The following is a 19,750-nucleotide window of genomic DNA, read 5'->3' as shown; positions in this document are numbered from 1 at the left end:
GATGATTTAACATTAGAAAGTCAATTAGCGTAATTTGTCATACTAATAGTGTGTTTGTAAAGTCATGAAACAGAATAAGCATTTTTTGAAACAGTATGTTACCTCAATATCCAAATAATATGATCACTACCCCATCCAGCAAAGTACCTCTAGATTTGAGGCAATGGTTTCAATTGTTAATCTGAAAAATGTATAATAAATACACTCCAGAATGACCAGATCATCTGGAAAAGTCTGGATTTTAGCAGAGCACTTTTGAATAGTGAAAAATCTTTAAGTCATAAAGGAATTAATTAATGGAATTTCAGTAGCTATATCAAGATGTGGGTAAAATAAAAAAAAAAAAATCATAAGGTGGGGGTATCCAGAAGAGTTAGTTACATTCTCCCAGGCCATTTTTAATGATTTATAGTTCTAATCCACCAATGTATTTTTGATCTACCTTTATTGTTGTAGTAATACAAAACAGCGCTATGAGTTAGAAAGGGGAAAAGACTCCTCTCTATTACACAGTATATTACGGACTTGGAAACAAATAAAATCCCTTCGACAACGGCAGGGGTTTACAAGCACCCCATTAAAGTTACAGTTTCAAAGGTGAGTGGCTTGTCTATTTGTTCTTATAGGGCTCCCGAGGAACTGCCCACAGATAACTGGGAATTCACAGTCACTGGGAGAAAATCCAGAAGCTAGACAGCTATTTAATGTAGTCAACAAAGGACTTGTACCTTGAATATATGAATAATTCTTATAACTTAATAAGACAACTCAATTTTTAAAATGGGCAAAAGATTTGAACAGACACTTCACTAAAGAAGGCATATGGATGGCAAATGCAAACATGAAAAGAAGTTCAGCATCATATCCTGTCAATAAAGGAATGTAAATTAAAACCACAATGTGAGGGATGCCTGGGTGGCTCAGTCGTTAAGCATCTGCCTTCAGCTCAGGTCATGATCCCAGGGTCTTGGGATCGAGCCCCGCATCGGGCTCTCTGCTCCGCAGGAAGCCTGCTTCTCCCCCTGCTTGTGTTCCCTCTCTCGCTGTGTCTCTCTCAGTCAAATAAATAAATAAAATCTTAAAAAAATAAATAAATAAAACCATAATGTGAATATACCATACACCATTTAGAATGACTAAAATCCAAAACAAAACGAAATTTAAAAGACAATAACAAATACTGACAAGGATATTGAGCAACAGGAACTCTCATTGATTGCTGATGGGAATGCAAATGTTAACAGCCATTTGAAAACAGTGTGGCACTTTCTTATAAAGCCGCTCCTTTTCCACAGAAAAGGAGAGCCATGGATGCCATAAGCTTGTTCAGAACTGTAGCCCTGGGCCTGTGCCTGCTCACCACTCACTCTTATTCTCACTACTGTCGTCCTTGGGATGTAAAATTATTTGTTGTAAGCGATTGGTCGTACGTGTATATGTGTGTTAGCAACACCAGTAACAAATCTCAAATACTTCCACTATTTCTGCTTCAAATAATTATATTTATTATTAATTAGGATAAAAATGAATAAATGTGATGAACTAAACCAAGAAGAACTGTTAGAAATGTCTGAAACTGAGAAGAAAACTGAAGGAAAAGCATTTAAGAATGGGGAAAAACAGGAGGTATTTATATTGCAAAATAACGTTCAACTCCTCTTAACTGGTTATAATATTTAATTGCTTGGTAGAATAGGAAGTCTTGGTATTTGTAAAAGTTACCCAACAAAATGACAAACATAAGAAATAAAAGTTTAATTTTAAGAATGGTTGTCTTGAGCAGTGAACTTACATTGTAAATTACATATTTATATTTTGGTTTCTAGAGCTTCTCATATTCAGCTTCAGAACTTGAAGAATCAGATATTAAAAGAATAAGGCCAATTACCTTGATGCCACAACTCTCTTTCACTGCAGAATTAACAAACTTATCCAAGTGTTCACTGTAAGCATTTTAAAGGATTATTTCTTCATTATATAGTATCTCTTTGTTGTATTGTTTTAATAATAGTGTTAGATTTCTTGAGTGAGTACCATAGCTGGGCACTTTACTAAGTTTTTAAATACATTTGCACATTTAATTGCAACCATAGCTCTGTGGTATTATCTTCATCTTAGAGATGGGGGAATTTATGCTTATGGAAGGGTAAATTGTCCAGGGTCACACTTCTAATTCATGACTGAGGTAGGACATAAACCTGTTTGGTTTAATGATTGTTTTTTTGTTTTGTTTTGTTTTGCTATGGCAGTAATTTTTGTTCAGATATAGATAGGTAGGATATGAAGCCACTGTAAAAAAAAGGTTATGTGGTTGCCCTTGCTTACCAAGGGGACCTCTTGCTTTCATAAAAAGTATTCTGTATCTGGAGGATCCCCTGGGCAATTTTCTACTTTGACACAGACTTCTTTCCTTCCCAGTTGTGACTTTTTCCTTGAGCTGTTTTCTCCCTAGTCCTAGGACTTTCATGCAAAAACAGATCTAATATAGATCCCCATTTCTCCCATCTCTGGGCCTATGGATCTCATCTCCTTTAAAGAGGATATGACAACTTACAACGCTGAACTGAAGTCCAACTTTTCAACATCCCTGTCCCATGGGACACTTTGTACCAATTCATCTTTGAGTATTGTGAATGTGCATCATTTAGCACAGTGTTGGAGAGTGGTAAATGCCCCCAAAATATTCATATTTATGAAATGATTGGTTGGATGATTACATTTAAAATGACATAAAGAGTAGCAGACACAAAAGCACAGTTACCGCTGCTCTCTTTCTGACCAGCAAAGTGCACCAGTGGAGGAAGGCTTTGTTTATTCTGCGCCTACTTCCCAAGAGGGCCTGAGATAATTATTATGTGAGACATGCATCCAAAAGGACCACCTACATGAGGATAAGAAAACAAGAGCCATAAAATGGAAGTTAGAAGTAAAGAGCGGTAAGAGAAGGAGGAAGATAAATGGAGGCGAAAACTGAGAGGAGGTCAAGGCAAAAGGAAATGGAATGTGTCTGTCTTTTCAAAGTTATTGCCGTTGTGAGGCGTTGCTGTCTTTAATCCATTTAAGATGTCTGGTTGAGCAAGGATCGATTCTCTAGGAAAGAAGAATATACTGATGGCAAGGATAGAGATGAAGGGAATACAGGGATTAAAGAAGAATTATAAAGAGTTTATAGGTGATGAAAAAGGCAAGATTTCCTAAGGATAAATATAATCCTGAATTAATGAATTTTCATAATCAGTTCATGAGCTCATTATTAAAACTACTTTCAGAGGGCAACATAAAGGGGAAATGTACCTAACATATTTCTTTAGAGTTAATTGAGAAGATGGTTAGAAGAGGCCAACAGGGAGATAGGGAAAATAAGTAATCTTTCGGGGCGCCTGGGTGGCTCAGTCGTTAAGTGTCTGCCTTCGACTCAGGTCGTGATATTGGGGTCTTGGGATCGAGCCCCGCATCGGGCTTCCTGCTCCATGGGAAGCCTGCTTCTCCCTCCCCCACTCCCCCTGCTTGTGTTCCCTCTCTCGCTGTGTTTCTCTCTGTCAAATGGATAAATAAAATCTTTAAAAAGGAAAAAAAAAGTAATCTTTCATCTCCTAACCCTCTGAAAAGGTTACAGAGAACATGGGCAGATTTGGGCGCCAGGAGATAGTGGATGCCTAGGACAATTAGGGTGGAGAACAGAAGGGCATGTTGTGTTTCAACCTAGAGCTTATCTTTCTGAAAAAGAGAAGTCCTGAACATCATTAGGTCAGTTGCCTTGCAGCTGAGAAAGTATTCAATAAATGTTGGGTGAATGAGCAAATGAATGAATGGCTAGAAGACTCTCTTTAGGAGTTTCATATCACTTAAGGGATCAGTTTATTTCCGAGCAAGTGTTTCATAGAAACCCTGGGGAATCTGGCTTGCCTCTCTGATCTTTGTGGTTAGAGAAAGAATGTCCTGGAGAAAAAGAATGTACAACCTAAAGCCTAAAGGGATTTTTAAAGACCTTAAAGAGGACACAGCAAGCCTGTTGACTGAGAGCCACCTCAGTGAGGTTACTGAAAATATGGCATATTTCTTTTAAAAGTGTGTCTTTCTTCTAGAAGTTAGAAAATATTTTCAAATTTTTAATTCAAGCTCCCCCCCATTCCTAAGTCCCTCAGTTTTCTCCTTTTATAAGACATCTTACAATGGGTAAGTGCCAGAATCTCTTTAAGTTTCAATTTAGTAAAATAAATTGCCGAGTGATTTATAGTACCTTGATTTTAGTTCTCTCTCTATTTTTGAGTAAATATCTTTTTTAAAAAAACGTTCGAGTAGGAGAGGCTTTTATCTACACATAAGCAAGCGTTATTGAGCTTTAAGATAGCATTTGTCCTCTAAAATGGTCATATTTTAACATGCTTAGGTGCATTTTGAAAAGAACAATATTTTGTATCCATTTTGTTTTTCAAGGATCCTTTAAAGATTTATTTAATTTTTAGGCACGAACAAAAGAGGAGAGCCAAAATTCAGAAGCTTAAGTATTTTATTAAAATATTATACAACAATAAACAGGTTTCTTGCACTTCAGTATCTCCTCTTCAGTTTGATTTTAAAGTCATGTTCCAGCAAATTTTCAATATTCAGTTAATATACTGGCCTGAAACAATTTGCTTGGAGGTATGCCATTGTCATTTACTTTTGTATCTTATTTTATGCCATTTGTAATTTTAAATTTCTCTAGTTACTGTTATATGTGTCAAGTAATTTCTATTTAGAGATGACTGATCTATATGGGTAGGCAAGATACTTATAAATAATGTATTTATAACTCAGCAATAGTCTTTTATGCTACAAGTACAAAATTATTTGATTTGTGGTTGTTCTAATACTTCCATTCTCTCCTGCTAAAATTCCTATCAACCCTGGATGTGCAGCACTACTGTTCATTTGCTAGTGTGATGGAAGAGGGTTATTTAAACTATAACGTGTAGCATAGCTATTGTTAGTGTTGAATGATTTCTCCAAATTGTCTCAGCCCTGACTTAGTGATTTCAGTATCTTGCTGAATTTGTGTGTATATATGTGTGTATTTCATTCATTCATTCATTCATTTGTTCATTTATGTTTTGTATCGCTTTAAGAATCTGATGAAAGAACGTACACATAACAGACTACTGATCCCTATCAAAAGACCCCACCATAAGAACCCCTGCACTAAAGGAAGGAAAAATAGGACAATGGAGAAAAATTAGAGACATTAAAGGAGGCTAGATAAGAAGTCTTGATGGCTAACATAGGGGTTAAACTTGCAGTTAGACCTGAAAGGAAAGTTAGGAGGAAATAAAGATAGAGTGAGGTTTGGGGAGTAGGGAGAGAATTATAATTACAAATCTAAATCAAAGGTATTTTTACAATACCTAAAATAATTTTTTCTATCCCTGATCAGAGGCTACATTCATTTTGCTCATGTATACTGTCAAGTTTCTGTCATCTTACAATGTGCCTCTGTTGAAATTCCTACTTAAAAAATATACTGAATATACTTTCCTATTGTACCTAAAATAAGTTGTGATGTAATAATCCAACCACTTGAAGTATAAAACTTGCCCTCACTCCAAGGAGATAAATGTGTATTTTGAATCCTTCATCATCCTACCACTTAGAACATGATCGTAGCAAACTAAGAGGCAGGGAAAGAAAGGAATCTAGCTAGGGATAAAGTACACCATGAGCAACTGCAAAAATTACAAAATAAATCTATATGCCCTAACCTAACAGATTCTGACCTACATTTTGAATTTACTCCTTATCATTTCTCTTTATTCATTTTTCACTTTAGCCAAACTGAACTGCTTGATTTTTTTCCCCATATATCCTTGCAATTTCCTACTTCTGAGCTTTTGAACATTCTAGTTCTCCCACTTACAAGGCCCATTTTCATTCTTGACACTCCATTCCAGCCACACAATGGCTTTGAGAGCTGCCATCAGGGGACAAGGCTCTCCCAGGAGACTTCACTATGGAGGCGGAATTCTCTACCTTTACATTTACTATCCAGGATCGGGCCTCCAGCCCTGCGGTCCCAGAAAGCAGATTTGACTGGATTTGATGGAATGGTAGTAGAAAGAAGAGCATACAGAATCAGAAGACCTGGGTTTAGTATCCAGTAGACATCTATGGAGCTGTCTACTCAGCCCCTCCCTTACTCCTTCTTCCTGGACTCTTTCTCCCTCCCCTGCCGCCCACAGCTTACTTAACTTCTCCTCTGATCCTATGAGCCAATGAATCTCCCCTTTTCCTGAGCAATTCAACCTGAATTTCTATGAATGTAGTTTCATATAGAGACTCAATTTCTTCATTTATAAAATTAGAAAAGTAATACCTATTTCCTAATCATTTTTATCAGGCTTAAATGAGATAAAGAACTTTAAAAGTGCTATACAAAAGTAATTTTGGGGGGTATTGTGTTATATGTACCTATATGCTCAGAATATATTTGTTATCCTTTAATTCAACTTATTTTCTTTGAAACCAGTAAAAGGCATTATATTTTTAAGGACTTAGGATTATCTCCTTTCTCATAATCATGTGGATGAAATGCTCTAGAAAAATACCTATTTTATATGCTAGTATTTTTCAAAAGGAATAAAAATGTGTTAATTGAGGGTTCTCATTTTAGCTCCCCCCCATTTTGTATGTTCAGTGACCTATCAACCATTTCTTTTATATTTAGATTTATGAGATAAGTAAAAGGACAAGCTTATTGGCAAAACTATATTTACCTTTACCTAACAACACAGAGTTGAAAAGCAAAACTGTTTTGGAATATGTAGAGTTTAGCTCTGATGAGCTCGTCATACCTGCATATGGAGAAGTAGGAAGCAGTAAGTTTATTTAACATGTCCCCCTCCCCACCTTCATTCTCTTCATGAGTTCCATGTTGTACCTGACCCTGGGTCATTTATGTGAATAAAGAGCATTGTGTTTACAGTATTAGGTTTCAAGTGTATTAAATTCTCCTTTCAGATGTTAAACTAACATTTTTAAAACTGTCTTGAATCAGATCTTTGGGAAATCTAAAATTTGGAATTGGCACCTGTGCTTTTCCTAAATCACCTGAGAGAAGAGCACTACACTCTGTGGACCAGGAGCTCTGCTTCTGAGTAGAGAGACTACTCTGCTTCTGCCTGTCCTTTAGCGAAGCCTAAAGATGCTCCGAGATGGGACGGGATGGGACGTTTTGATGCATCTTTGAGCTGAATGGAGAAGGGAGGTAGAGGAGGAGTGAAAGAAAAGGAGAGAAGGAAGAAGGGGTGTTTCTGTTCACTTGTTTTTCAATTGATTTCACTCCTCATGCAGTGAAATTCAAGTTAGCGTGTGTGCGAGAACACCTCCATTCCTCTCCTCCCCCAGATACCTTCTTTCACCTTCCTAAATAGGAGTTTCACAGCTGCTTGTGTACGAACAAGTGAAAAGGAAGTACGAACAAATGAGCAATGAGGAGAGAGAAGGAAATGAGTAAGCAAAAAAGCCTGGGAAGGACAGGAATAAGACAGGAATGTAGTTTGCTTAGTCCAGCTGAAGCGAGAAAATAGGGTTGTGGGAGCCCAGGAGAAAAGACTTAGGGCAAAAAATTTAAGGAGCCCCAGGAACTCAGCAGAAGTTTCGAGGAGTATTGTTAAGCTCTCCGCAGACTGAGAAAGAAAATGGACAGAGGGGGAGACTCCCGGCTAGAGGGAAAGAGGACAGAGTAGTGGCTGGTTTTTGCCTCTAGCTCCGCGGCCGGCAGTCCTTTCCTGCTGGAAGCCACTTCCAGAAAGAATGGTTAAAAAAGCTTCTAGTAGTAAGAAGAGTATAATAGAGGGGTCCATCCCTAGGTCTTCAGATCAATATTTTCCTCTCTGTTTTGTAGTCTGTTTGAAGTGGTCTGCCTTGAGGTACCATAGATGGAAAATGAGAGAGAGTTTTGAGATTAGAGCCTGGGGTCACCACACAACAGCCTGGGGTTTCACAAGTAAAGTCAGGGAGAAAAAAATCTACCATGTGCACATTCTATGCCTTATTAAAAATTCATGGTTTAATGCTTTTTATAAACAGATGTACCTTTTCTTCTTGAGGGAAATGGAACTGAGGAACTTTGTCTTTTGACATCAGGAAAACTGAGCTACTCTCTATCGTGGGCTTTAGACGAAAATGGTATTCCTCGCACACCCATGTCACAGTCATTAAGATCTGCTTACTGCAGGTAATAAATTTTTATGCTTGAAAAATAATGCCAGTCTTCAGCAAACCATCACACAGAACCTGTGTCTGTAAAACGGAAAACTCTAGCAGTGGTAAGAGCAGTCTAGTTGATTTGAACTATTTATTTTCATTTGGATTTACATGTAAGTGAATGTATCTCTTTAATACTTAGGTTTATAGGTACATGGATGATGGGAGAAGTGGTTCCATAGCTCTTACAGGCAAAGGCCAAGGCTCCTAAGGATTTTATTTCTGGATCCTTTGTATCTCCCAACCATTCTGGATTATGAAAGAATCATTTATGCATTATCAGTTTGCTAGAAGAAAAATCCTAGAAATCTTACTCTATGCCCTAGGACTTCTTAGAGAACTTGGGATTAATTTCTAGATCATACCACAAGTAGGATTACTAGAATTAAGTACAGTAAAAATCTATAAAAATGGTTATACTGGTTTATATATCATGCTGTGTTTGAATAAAACAGTAAATATAAAGGGCTAAGTAGATTCCATCATTTAAAAATTAAAGAATGATGATAACAAAAAGATGGTTCTCCCTCCCCATCTAACCACATATTTTTTGATGTGGTCCATATATACAATGGAATATTACTCAGCCATCAGAAAGGATGAATACCCAACTTTTACATCAACATGGATGGGACTGGAGATTATGCTAAGTGAAATAAGTCAAGCAGAGAAAGTCAATTATCATATGGTTTCACTTATTTGTGGAACATAAAGAATAGCATGGAGGACATTAGGAGAAGGAAGGGAAAAATGAAGGGAGGGAAATTGGAGGGGGAGATGAACCATGAGAGACTATGGACTCTGAGATAAAACTGAGGGTTTTGGGGGGGGTTGAGGGGATGGGTGAGCCTGGTGGTGGGTGTTAAGGAGGGCACGTACTGCATGGAGCACTGGGTGTTATATGAAAACAATGAATCATTGATCACCACATCAAAAACTAATGATGTATGGTGACTAACATAACATATTAAAATTAAATTAAATTAAAAAAATTGTTGTACCCAAACTATACGACATTATGGAAAAGTCAGAACTATGGAGACAGTAAAATATCAGTGGTTGCCAGGGGTTAGGAGGAAACAGGGATGGATAGGCAGAGCACACAGGATTTTTAGGGCAGTGAAACTACTCTCTGTATGATACTATAATTGTAGATACATGTCATTACATATTCGTCAAAACCCATAGAATGTACAACACCAAGAGTAAACCCTAATATAAACTGTGGATTTTGAGTGATGATGATGTGTCAGTCATTGATTATAACAAATGCAACTCTTTTATTGCAATGAATGTAATAAATTATAACTCTGGTACAAATATTGATAGTAGAGTAGACTGCAGGTTGGAGGCAGGGAGGGGACATATGGAAACTGCACTTTCTGATCAGTCTTGCTCTGAAAAAAAATAATTTTTAAAATTTAAAACATTGCTATAAATAACTTGGATTAAACAGGAAATCAAAACTGAAATTAGAGACTATTTTAAAAATAACAATGAGAACACTATAAAGCCAGTGGCATATGGCCAGATTCATAGTAAGTGTTCATAAATGCTTTTCTTGGCAATAGTTTTAGAGAAAAAAAACAAAGTGTCAGTAGTACTCAGCAATTGATGTTGAAGAGGCTGAGGTCGTATATGTAGATTACTTACCAAGAAGTTTTAAAAAGAGGCTGAAAATAAGAGAGACAATAGAATCAAAGTATAGGTTTCTTGAAAATTGGGGCACTTTTTATCTTAGAATAAGTGACGAAATCCATAGAAAAAGAGCCAGAATGTATTAGAAAGAGTATGAGATCCTTCAGAGTCAAGAAGATATCGAACCAGAACGCAAGTGATAGCTTGGCTCTATAGAAGAGGAAATACCTCTTTAAATCAGAGAAGGAAACAGAAATCACTGTGTAGACAGGAACGCAATTTTGATGATGTCCTTGTTTTGCTAAGTAAACAAGGTCATCTTCTTAGAGACCTGAATAAAGGCATTTAGAGAAAAATGGACAATTAATAAAGATAATCCATTTTGGAGCTAGTGAATAAGCTTTTAAAACTCTGAACCATTATTTGCTTGTATTTCTTCGTTTTTCCCCAGCAGTGTCCCCGCTGCAGCTATTTCCAATCTTTGCCTCCTCATACTATTCTTCACTTTCTTTTTGGAGTCAAATATTTGTTCTTCTTACTCTAAAGCTAACTTTTATACAGGTAATTAGGCACTTTTCTTTGTCTCCTTTAGGATCTTGATGACATATTTATATCCTTTTCTTACATTATCTTTAACTCTTCCATTTCCCTAAGCTGTTAGTCTTTTGTATTCTAGAAGCCTTCCTTGTTTTAAAACAAAGAAAAACCCAAGCATTTGATTAAACCCTGAAAACCTGTCTTGGCTGTTTTTCCTGTCCAAGTCCTCATTTGTGTGGTCTACTGATCTGTGTACAAAGCCTCCACTTTTTATTCACACATTCCCTCCCTAACTCAACCCATTTATTCCTGAACACTACCAGTGACCTTCTGGCCAGATTCATTGGCCTATCCTCATCATTTTGCTTCTTGAAGTCTTTTCTCTAACGGATTCTGTGATGCTGCAGTTAGCAGTTCCACTTGGGAACTCAGGTTTACAAAAGATTGAAAGCAGTTCTGTGAAAGATTGGGACAGACGACAGATTTCAAGAGGCAGTAAATTGCAAAGGAGGTTTCAAAGTCCAGAGCACTCTCTAAAGAAGTTAACTTGAAGTAAAACTTTACAGTTGGGGCCTCTGTGATCAGAGTGGTTGGTTCCAGAACTCTCTTCTACAGTTGTGGGTGTTCAAGAGCTGGTGCAGACCCCGGGTTCCAGGAACCTGGGATGGGTGCTCCAAAAGGCAGGGCTGACTTGTGAGAGTCAGAGCTTGGAGCTATCCTTCAGAGCAAGAAGATCCAAAAGAAAGTATTCATGTAGCTTTTTCGCAACGGGTTTGCCGCCAGAACACAGGTATCGTGAAAACCACCGCTCAACCTAAACCAAAATGGGAAAGGAAAAGACTCACATCAACATCGTCGTCATTGGACACGTAGATTCGGGCAAGTCTACCACTACTGGTCATCTGATCTACAAATGTGGTGGGATCGACAAAAGAACTATTGAAAAATTTGAGAAAGAGGCTGCTGAGATGGGAAAGGGCTCCTTCAAGTATGCCTGGGTCTTGGATAAACTGAAAGCTGAACGTGAACGTGGTATCACCATTGATATCTCCCTGTGGAAATTCGAGACCAGCAAGTATCACGTGACCATCATTGATGCCCCAGGACACAGAGACTTTATCAAAAACATTACAGGCACATCTCAGGCTGACTGTGCTGTCCTGATTGTTGCTGCTGATGTTGGTGAATTTGAAGCCGGTATCTCCAAGAATGGGCAGACCCGTGAGCATGCCCTTCTGGCTTACACACTGGGTGTAAAACAACTAATTGTTGGTGTTAACAAGATGGATTCCACTGAGCCACCCTACAGCCAGAAGAGATACGAGGAAATCGTTAAGGAAGTCAGCACCTACATTAAGAAAATTGGCTACAACCCCGACACAGTAGCATTTGTGCCAATTTCTGGTTGGAACGGTGACAACATGCTGGAGCCAAGTGCTAACATGCCTTGGTTCAAGGGATGGAAAGTCACCCGTAAAGATGGGAATGCCAGTGGAACCACACTGCTTGAAGCTCTGGATTGCATCCTGCCACCAACTCATCCAACTGACAAGCCCTTGCGTCTGCCTCTCCAGGACGTCTACAAAATTGGTGGTATTGGTACTGTCCCTGTGGGCCGAGTCGAGACTGGTGTTCTTAAACCTGGGATGGTGGTCACCTTTGCTCCAGTGAATGTTACAACTGAAGTAAAGTCTGTTGAAATGCACCATGAAGCTTTGAGTGAGGCTCTTCCTGGGGACAATGTGGGCTCCAATGTCAAGAACGTATCTGTCAAAGATGTTCGTCGTGGCAATGTGGCTGGTGACAGCAAAAATGACCCACCAATGGAAGCAGCTGGCTTCACGGCTCAGGTGATTATCCTGAACCATCCAGGCGAAATCAGTGCTGGATATGCACCTGTGCTGGATTGTCACACGGCTCACATTGCTTGCAAGTTTGCTGAGCTGAAGGAGAAAATAGATCGTCGATCTGGAAAAAAGCTGGAAGATGGTCCCAAGTTCTTGAAATCTGGTGATGCTGCCATTGTTGATATGGTTCCTGGCAAGCCTATGTGTCTTGAGAGCTTCTCTGACTATCCTCCTCTGGGCCGTTTTGCTGTTCGTGACATGAGACAGACGGTTGCTGTGGGTGTCATCAAAGCAGTGGACAAGAAGGCAGCTGGAGCTGGCAAGGTCACCAAGTCTGCCCAGAAAGCTCAGAAGGCTAAATGAATATTATCCCCAATACCTGCCACCCCAGTCTTAATCAGTGGTGGAAGAACAGTCTCAGAACTGTTTGTGTCAATTGGCCATTTAAGTTTAATAGTAAAAGACTGGTTAATGATAACAATGCATCGTAAAACCTTCAGAAGGAAAAGAGAATGTTTTGTGGACCATGTTTTTTTTTTTGTGTGTGTGGCAGTTTTAAGTTATTAGTTTTTAAAATCAGTACTTTTTAATGGAAACAACTTGACCAAAAATCTGTCACAGAATTTTGAGACCCATTAAAACAAAAGTTTAATGAGAAACCTGTGTCTTCTTTTGGTCAACACTGTAACCTTTTGTATAGTACTATTCAGGTAAAAGTAGGTGTTGCACAGACCCTATTTCTAATGTTAAAATATGCTGAAACTTAAATTTGGGTTAACATTTTTTTCATGGGTGGGAACTTGAACATTTTCACCTTTTCTGAGGGAAAGAAACTCTAATAGTAAAAAGCTATGGGGAAAAGGGGTCTGTTGGTGCAACACAGAACAGGTAAGCAAAGAGTAACACCAAGGTAGTTACAAAACAGGTTAAATTCTGTAATACCAAAGTCTGTTATGTTGCATATAAGACTTGTATTATGTCACATGCAGTAAACTTGTTATATTGTCACAAAAAAAGGAAGTATTCATGTAATTCTCTGATTTGCTCATTCATTTATTCATTCATCGATGAGCTTGAGATAAAGCAGTGAACCAAAAGATCTTGGAATACTTTAATACCACATTGAGCACACTTCTCGAATCTCAGTGATTATTGTCCAGAGTTTTCATTTAAAACATTTTTAAAATATAAACCATTCTCTTATGCTTGCTAGTTAATGAAACTTTCTGACATGGTTAATTGACTTTTGTGTTTGCACCTCTTTATCTTCCACACTTTCATTCTACATTTACTTTTCTTGATGAAAATCTGCTCCTTTATTGATTCTTTCAGTCAGCCTCTGGCTAGCAAATTTGTTTAGTTTTTGTATATCTGAAATATCTTAATTTTGTCCTCATTCTTGAATAATAGTTTGGGTGTAACATCTGAGGTTGGTACTTATTTTCCCTTGACACTTTGAAGCTATAATTGCTTAATCTTCTGGGATTTATTATTCCTTTTTAAAAGTCTGCCATGTTGGTGTTTTGTAGACAGTCTGTCTTTCCTCCCTAATAACTTTACTTTTTTTTCCCCTTAATTCATAGAGACACAAAGCCAGCGGTTGGGGGTAGGGAGGAATGCGGAGCTGTTGTTTAACAGAGTTTCTGTTTGGAATGATAAAAATTCTGGAAATAGGGTAGCGATGGTGGTTGTACAACACCGTGAGTGTACTGAATGCCACTGAATTGTGTTCCTTGCTTGGCATTTGGTTGTGGAGAAGGGAGTACAGGTGGCAGAGGGATTTTGTCATAGCCCATAGCTGAACACCTATAGGGGTGGCTGGAGGAATTATTGTAGTAAAGGCACGAGATGTTCTGAGGTCTTTATTACCTTCCCTAAGGCAGAAATCGTGGGAGTACATTGAAATCCATTTACAACTTCTTTTTTATTTTAAGGCTATAACTGGGTAAGTTTCCCTCCCTGATCTGTTAATTAACATGTAAGCTTTGCCTCAGGCTTTGTGACCTGGGCTAGGACTCTTCCTATGAGAAGGAAAATTTCTTACATGATGGTGTAAGAAATCAGATCTCAGGCCCTAGAGATCTCTTGTGACAAAGATATCAAAAACAGTTCAAATATAAGGACAGAAATAGGAAGTAAAGAAAGAAAGAATACTCATACTTCACCTACTTGTAATTTTGCTTATATCCTGTCATACTAGGCATTGACTTTGTTAGCGATAGCTTCCCAAGATTCATCATAGAAATATGAATAGATGCTGATGGGAAGTAGACAGTATAAGATAGTGTCCACGTTTGGGTTAAGACATTATTGAATCTGAGTCAGAACTGTATTTCTGGACTCCCAGTTTATGGACTGGAATGTTTCTTGAATTAATTTATAGAAAGGATCTTGGAGATTTTCTAGTCCAAGTCCCTGTAATTATACATGATGAGGCAAATTTTCTATGAAGAGAGAGACTAAATAACTGGGATAATTGATGGTTTTCAAGAAATCCTTGCTGTTTAGGGTTGAATTTCTTCTTCACTTAGCCTATAGCTGAGGTCCCACCAAGGATGAATTATGAGTCTAGACTGTTACAGCTCTCCAACTTCTTAAGACAGCCATATGTGACCAAACAGAGATACTCTTCTGGCAGAATACTTCCCAGTTAATTGTATTACTCTGTATTATGTTTCAATTGTATAGATCGAGCCTGAAGATTCTTTTTATGTTGTGGACTTTATTAATTTTGCCAGAGCTAACATCTTGATTAAATTGCAATATTGTACATCCTATGGAAAGAAAATATTTAACAAGTTACTATCCTCGGGGTTTACAAAGTACATTCAGCAAGCACTATTCCCTTCAGCATCTACTATGTTTTAGCTACTACACCAGGTGGAGATGGCAAAGATGGTATTTACAGACTTTACCCTTAAGAAGCTTACTGTCTCTTAAGGGAAGGGGTAGACATTTATCAAAAAGCTAGGATACAAATTAGAATGTGAGAAGAACCAAGAGTGATATCACATCTAAATCTTCTGTTTTATCCTGAAATGCAGAGGATGCATAGGTTTTATCTTTAACTACCTGGAATGGGTAGGTTTTACCCTGTATAACAGATGTATAACTTAGATATTGTATGCAAATTCACAAGATATTTTTCTCTTTGTTAGTGTGTTAAGGAATGTAGATGCAAGAGGGGTTCCTGGAATTCCATGGCTCATTAATGCACAGAAGCTTTTTGAGTGGGCAAATGAAGTAAAAATTGATCCAAATAATCCAGAATATTCTGATTTAATGGAATTTATTATGGTAAGTTATAGCAAATATCAGTACTGTATATTCTATTTCCTAAGGTCTACCCCCTTATACTTCAGTTTTTCTAGGCACCAGGAGGCATATAAAGATAAATCTGAGGACAGATACGATTTTCAACCAGTTTTACAGTATTGTAAAGGCAGTTAGAAATTCAACAACTGAAATAATTGCTACTTTAGGCCTGATGGTTGGTACTCTGCCGTTACTTAGCAACCTGCCGGGCATCCTATAGGCTAAACGTCAGGCTAGCATGTCTTGTACAACTACAGAGTCCCCATGGTATTATAGATGCTAGGGATATAAAGATGATTTATAGACACATTCCTTGCCTCAATGACTCCATTAACTGTTCACTTCTCCTATTCTTTCTTATAACCGCCTGAACTGCTCTGTGTGCTTCAAACATGCATTCTTCATACCTTTGTTCATGTCATTCCCTCTGCCTAGAAGGGCACCCTAGGTGGCTATCTTGGTAGCCTGCAAGTCTGATAAAGGTTTCCCTGATAAACTCGGTTAGATATGGGCCCTTCTTTCCATTCCCTCCTGTTAACTTTTTTTCTTTTTATAACTTCTATGGCTCTGATATCATTCTGCCCTTTACAGTAGCTATTCATTCTGCGTTTTATCTTTCCTTATAGAACTACAGTGAATAAATCTTTGGTAGCTAGCACTCTTCCTGGCATGTACCATGTACACACATTTGCATTTATTGAATAAAACGATGCATAGATTATTGCAGTTAAGCTTCCCTGGATCAGAGCTTCCCAACTAAAGTGCTCTGTTAGTTACAAGTATACAGAAATATTGATCCTTTCTCAACATTTATGGCAAACAGATACGAATAGTCTCATCTTTTAACCCAGTGTGCAATATAAATATTTTCATTTTTCATTTCAGTCATGACCAGGAAAAGGTTGGAAAGCTATGTAGGCTGGATTCTATTTTTTCTTTTCTTTTCTTTTTTTTTTTTTTTCCAGATTCTATCTCTGTACAGATTCATTGCTCCTTTTCCTACATATATGGAAACTCTGACATCTCACAGTTGAGGGGAAAAAAGTGTTTTGAAATAATTCTCAAATTTTAAAAAATCAATCTTTTAAGTAAAGGCTCTATTATTTATGTTTTATAGTACGTGACACATAAAGGACAGGATATTCCAAAATCTTTTCGTCTTGAACAGTTGCAGGATGAATTTAACTTTGTTTCTGAAGAAGACATGAGAAAGAGTAAACGTTTCCAGCTATTGCAACTTAGAAATGCAGGTCAATTAGACATTTTCCTTCTGCAGCAAATACCCCTTTATGACAAAGATATTCCAGATTTAGTCTTCCAGGTAGGTGGCTTCTATTTGAATATTGCTTATTGTATGATAAATCAGTATCTTTCCTGCTTTAAATTCATCTTAAATTTTAACTAATAAGTTTATATTAAAAACATTTTTAAAAAACTATTTTAAAAATAGGTTATAATAGACTTGTTAATTTAACTTTGGTTATTATTAATAAGAAAGAAATGGATAAACTCTTCGATATTTGTCCTCATTTTATTCTGGACTGAAAGTGAATTGCAATAAGCCACTTAATAGTAAATAAGAATTTTTTAAAAAATAGTGTGTGTTTGTTTTTATTGTTGCCACACAGCCATCCTTTAGCTTGTAAACCCTAATTTAGAGGATACACAAACAAAACTATACAGGACTCATTACGATTAAAACTCAAGGACACTCCCCGAATAGCCAGAGGAATGTTGAAAAAGAAAAGAAAAGCAAAGCTGGCGGCATCACAATTCCGAACTTCCAGCTCTATTACAAAGCTGTCATCATTAAGACAGTATGGTACTGGCACAAAAACAGACCCATAGATCAATGGAACAGAATCGAGAGCCCAGAAATGGACCCTCAACTCTATGGTCAACTAATTGGACAGCCACATGCAGAAGAATGAAACTGGACCATTTCCTTACGCCACACACAAAAATAGACTCCAAATGGTTGAAAGACCTAAACGTGAGACAGGAGTCCATCAAAATCCTAAAGGAGAACACAGGCAGCGACATCATCGACCTCAGCCGCAGCAACCTCTTCCTGGAAACATCGCCAAAGGCAAGGGAAGCCAGGGCAAAAATGAACTATTGGCATTTCATCAAGATAAAAAGCTTCTGCACAGCAAAAGAAACAGTCCACAAAACCAAAAGACAACTGACAGAATGGGAGAAAATATTTGCAAATGACATATCAGATAAAGGGCTAGTATCCAAAATCTGTAAAGAATGTATCAAACTCAACACCCAAAGAACAAATAATCCAAACAAGAAATGGGCAGAAGACATGAACAGACATTTTTCCAAAGAAGACATCCAAATGGCCAATAGACACATGAAGAAGTGCTCAACATCGCTCGGCATCAGGGAAATCCAAATCAAAACCTCAATGAGATACCACCTCACACCCATCAGAATGGCTAAAATTAACAAGTCAGGAAACGACAGATGTTGGCAGGGATGTGGAGAAAGGGGAACCCTCCTACACTGTTGGTGGGAATGCAAGCTGGTGCAGCGACTCTGGAAAACAGTATGGAGGTTCCTCAAACAGTTGAAAATAGAGCTCCCATATGATCCAGCAATTGCACTACGGGGTATTTACCCCAAAGATACAAATGTAGGGATCCGAAGGGGTACATGCACCCCAGTGTTTATAGCAGCGATGTCCACAATAGCCAAACTGTGGAAAGAGCCAAGATGTCCATCGACAGATGAATGGATAAAGAAGATGTGGTATATATACACAATGGAATATTATGCAGCCATCTCAAAAGGCATGAGATCTTGCCATTCGCAACGATGTGGATGGAACTGGAGGGTGTTAAGCTGAGTGAAATAAGTCAATCAGCATAATCGGGAATATAACATCATAAAGAGGAACAGTTTCTGCTCTTGAAACTAGGAGCTTTCCTTATCTTATTCGAACTATTCAGAGAACAGAAAGGGAAGAAAAGTAATCCTACTCATTTTCTGATAACTTTCATACCAAAATTGGGCAAGGAGAGCAGGAAATGATCATTTTAGATCATTTTACTTATGAGCATTGTTGTAAAATTACTAATAAAAATTCAACAAATTGGAAAGCAATGTGTTGTATATAAATATGTAATTACACTTTATCATCTAAGAGGATTTGTTTTCACATAACAAAGCTAATTTAATTAGGAATCAATATAATTTATCACATTAACATAATTAAGGAAGGAAAAATATGCTCCTCTTGATAAATGCCCAAAAGGCATTTAATAAAATCAGTGCTTATTCATGATGAAAGTTCTTAGTATACTAGAATTAAAAGGGAATTTCTTTGTTTAGTTTTTATTTTAATTCCAGTTAGTTAACATACAGTGTTATATTAGTTTCAGATGTACAATATAGTGATTCAGTAGTTCCATACAATACCTGGTGCTCATCACAAGTGCACTGTTAATCTCTATCACCTATTTCACCCATCCCCCCATCCCCCTCCTCTGGTAATCATCAGTTTGTTCTCTACAGTTAAGAGTCTGTTTCTTGGTTTGTGTGTGTGTGTGTGTGTGTGTGTGTGTGTGTGTGTGTGTGTGTGTCTCTCTCTTTCCCCTTTGCTTGTTTGTTTTGTTTCTTAAATTCCACATATGAGTGAAATCATATGGTATTTGTCTTTTTCTGACTGACTTATTTCACTTAGCATTATACTCTCTAGCTCCATCCATGTTGTTGCAAATGGCAAGATTTCATTCTTTTTATGGCTGAATAATATTTCATTGTATACATATACCCCATCTTTATCCATTCATCAATCAATGGGTTCTTGGGTTGCTTCCATATCTTGGCTATGGTAAATAATGTTCCTATAAACATAGGGTGCATGTATCCTTTTGAATTAGTGTTTTTGTATTCTTTGGGTAAATACGCAGTAGTGCAAATGCTGGATCGTAGGGTAGTCCTATTTTTAACTTTTTGAGCAACCTCCATACTGTTTTCCAGAGTGGCTGTACCGTTTTGCATTCCCACCAACAGTGCAAGAGGGCTCCCCTCTCTCCAGAACCTTGCCAACACCTGTTGTTTCTTGTGTTGTTGATGTTAACCATTCTGAGAAGTGTGAGGTGATATCTCATTGTAGTTTTGATTTGCCTTTCCCTGATGATAAGTGATGATGAGCATCT

General features: G+C 37.7%; 1 protein-coding gene across 3 annotated transcripts in view; it reads left to right on the top strand.

Moving 5' to 3' along the window:
- CC2D2B (coiled-coil and C2 domain containing 2B) overlaps positions 1-19,750 on the top strand; it is a 98,946-nt gene that overhangs the window by 25,446 nt on the left and 53,750 nt on the right. For all 3 annotated transcript variants that reach the window (XM_028098962.2, XM_088019932.1, XM_088019933.1), the window contains 8 exons: positions 457-597; positions 1,518-1,626; positions 1,827-1,945; positions 4,467-4,644; positions 6,701-6,851; positions 8,065-8,212; positions 15,422-15,560; positions 16,696-16,899. In XM_028098962.2, coding sequence (XP_027954763.2) covers positions 457-597; positions 1,518-1,626; positions 1,827-1,945; positions 4,467-4,644; positions 6,701-6,851; positions 8,065-8,212; positions 15,422-15,560; positions 16,696-16,899 — 1,189 coding nt within the window. The remainder of the gene's footprint in view (positions 1-456; positions 598-1,517; positions 1,627-1,826; positions 1,946-4,466; positions 4,645-6,700; positions 6,852-8,064; positions 8,213-15,421; positions 15,561-16,695; positions 16,900-19,750) is intronic.

The sequence above is a fragment of the Eumetopias jubatus genome, unplaced genomic scaffold (assembly GCF_037043125.1).
Source record: "Eumetopias jubatus isolate StellerSeaLion01/CBP00866 unplaced genomic scaffold, mEumJub1_p1.0 scaffold_17, whole genome shotgun sequence".
NCBI lineage: Eukaryota > Metazoa > Chordata > Mammalia > Carnivora > Otariidae > Eumetopias > Eumetopias jubatus.
The sequence above is the reverse complement of the archived record's forward strand: the minus strand, read 5'-3'. Positions and strand labels throughout refer to the sequence as shown.